The sequence below is a fragment of the Rhinolophus sinicus genome, linkage group LG06 (genome assembly GCF_036562045.2).
Source record: "Rhinolophus sinicus isolate RSC01 linkage group LG06, ASM3656204v1, whole genome shotgun sequence".
NCBI lineage: Eukaryota > Metazoa > Chordata > Mammalia > Chiroptera > Rhinolophidae > Rhinolophus > Rhinolophus sinicus.
Genome location: NC_133756.1, coordinates 121,746,665 through 121,748,384, shown reverse-complemented (window position 1 = coordinate 121,748,384; position 1,720 = coordinate 121,746,665). Strand labels below are relative to the sequence as shown.

Below are 1,720 nucleotides of genomic sequence, written 5' to 3'. Positions count from 1 at the left end.
CAAAATTGGTGGACATACCACTATAAGGCTAAATCACATGACATCCATGGGCTAGAGAAATCCTTTATAAAAGTCCCCTTCCTAGGCCCTCACATTTCATTTTCAGACACTTCTTGACTCTGTGGTCCTAGAACACTTAAGTAAGTGATAATTCAGTCGTGTTGCTCTCTAGGAGCCCCATTCTATATTCCAGGTTGATGAGTCCAAGATTATAAAACCATGACAATCCTTTATAATAGCAGCCTCCAAAAAGACACTTTCTTCCTGACAGGCTTCCAAGGTCTGGAAGCTCTCCATGGCTGGATCTCTATTCCTTTCTGCTCCATTTATTTGACAGTTATTGTAGGAAACCTTATCATCCTCCACATGATCCGTACTGATATCACCCTCCATGAACCCATGTACTATTTCTTGGCCATGCTGGCCCTCACAGACTTGGGCCTTTGCCTTTCTACAATGCCCACTGTGCTGGGCATCTTCTGGTTTGATGCCAGAGAGATTGGCATTCCCGCCTGCTTCACTCAGCTCTTCTTCATCCATACTTTATCTCTTGTGGAGTCTTCAGTTCTATTGTCCATGTCCATCGACCGTTATGTGGCCATCTGCAACCCCTTGCATTACTCCACAATCTTAACACCGGCGCGTATTATCAAGATGGGGCTGAGTTCCGTGCTTAGAAGTGCCCTGCTTATCCTCCCCCTGCCATTCCTGCTGAAACGCTTCCAGTACTGCCGCTCCCACGTGCTGGCCCATGCCTATTGTCTGCACCTAGAGATCATGAAACTGGCTTGTTCTAGTATCATTGTCAATCATGTCTATGGGCTCTTTGTTGTGGCCTGCACCGTGGGTGTAGACTCATTGCTTATCTTCCTCTCCTATGCCCTTATCCTCCGCACCGTACTAAGCATTGCCTCCCGCCAGGAGCGACTTCGAGCCCTCAACACCTGCGCCTCCCACATATGCGCTGTGCTGCTCTTCTACATCCCCATGATTGGCTTGTCTCTTGTGCACCGCTTTGGTGAACATCTGCCCCACATGGTACACCTCCTCATGTCTTATGTGTATCTGCTGGTACCACCTCTCATGAACCCCATTGTCTACAGCATGAAAACCAAGCAAATCCGTCAACGCATAGCTAAGAAGTTTGAGTTCATAAAATCAGTTCAGTGTTTTCAGCATGGTTAGGTTAGGGTGAAGGAAGAAGTTTGGGGCATAAACCCCATCAATGTTTTTGGTTTCAGCTATGCTGTGGGAAAATAACAAACTCCCAATCATTTTAAAAAAAAAAGGAATTAATTATGCTACATAATGCATGTGTGGCCTTGGGAAAAGTACCCACTTCTCTGTTTATTGGTTTCCTTAATACAGAATGAGTATAGAAATATTATAACATCTTCCTTGTAGGGATATTGTGAAGATTAAATGAGATAGTTCATGTTAACCTCTAACACAGTGCCTGACAACATCAATTCTCAATAAATATTCAGACAATTTTCTGTTTAGACTTTCTGACCTCTAAGTTTCCCCACACATATTAACATTTGGGATGACTGAGACATGTATTATTGCAACAGTAAAAACAAAGACACAAAAAGATGTAAAATAGCATGGAATATTTGTGGGAACTATACATTGCAGGCACTATGTAAATATAGATGGGCAATCATTTTACTCACAGTATAACTAAGATGTGCATGGGGAAAAATGTTATTTATTTTCT

General features: G+C 43.0%; 1 protein-coding gene across 1 annotated transcript; it reads left to right on the top strand.

Annotated features, from left to right (window-relative positions):
• The first annotated feature begins 219 nt into the window (after nucleotides 1-219).
• Nucleotides 220-1,185, top strand: OR51G1 (olfactory receptor family 51 subfamily G member 1). The gene has a single exon (XM_019715785.1). It carries the CDS (start codon nucleotides 220-222, stop codon nucleotides 1,183-1,185), a length of 966 nt encoding a protein of 321 aa, XP_019571344.1.
• Nucleotides 1,186-1,720: the final 535 nt, after the last annotated feature.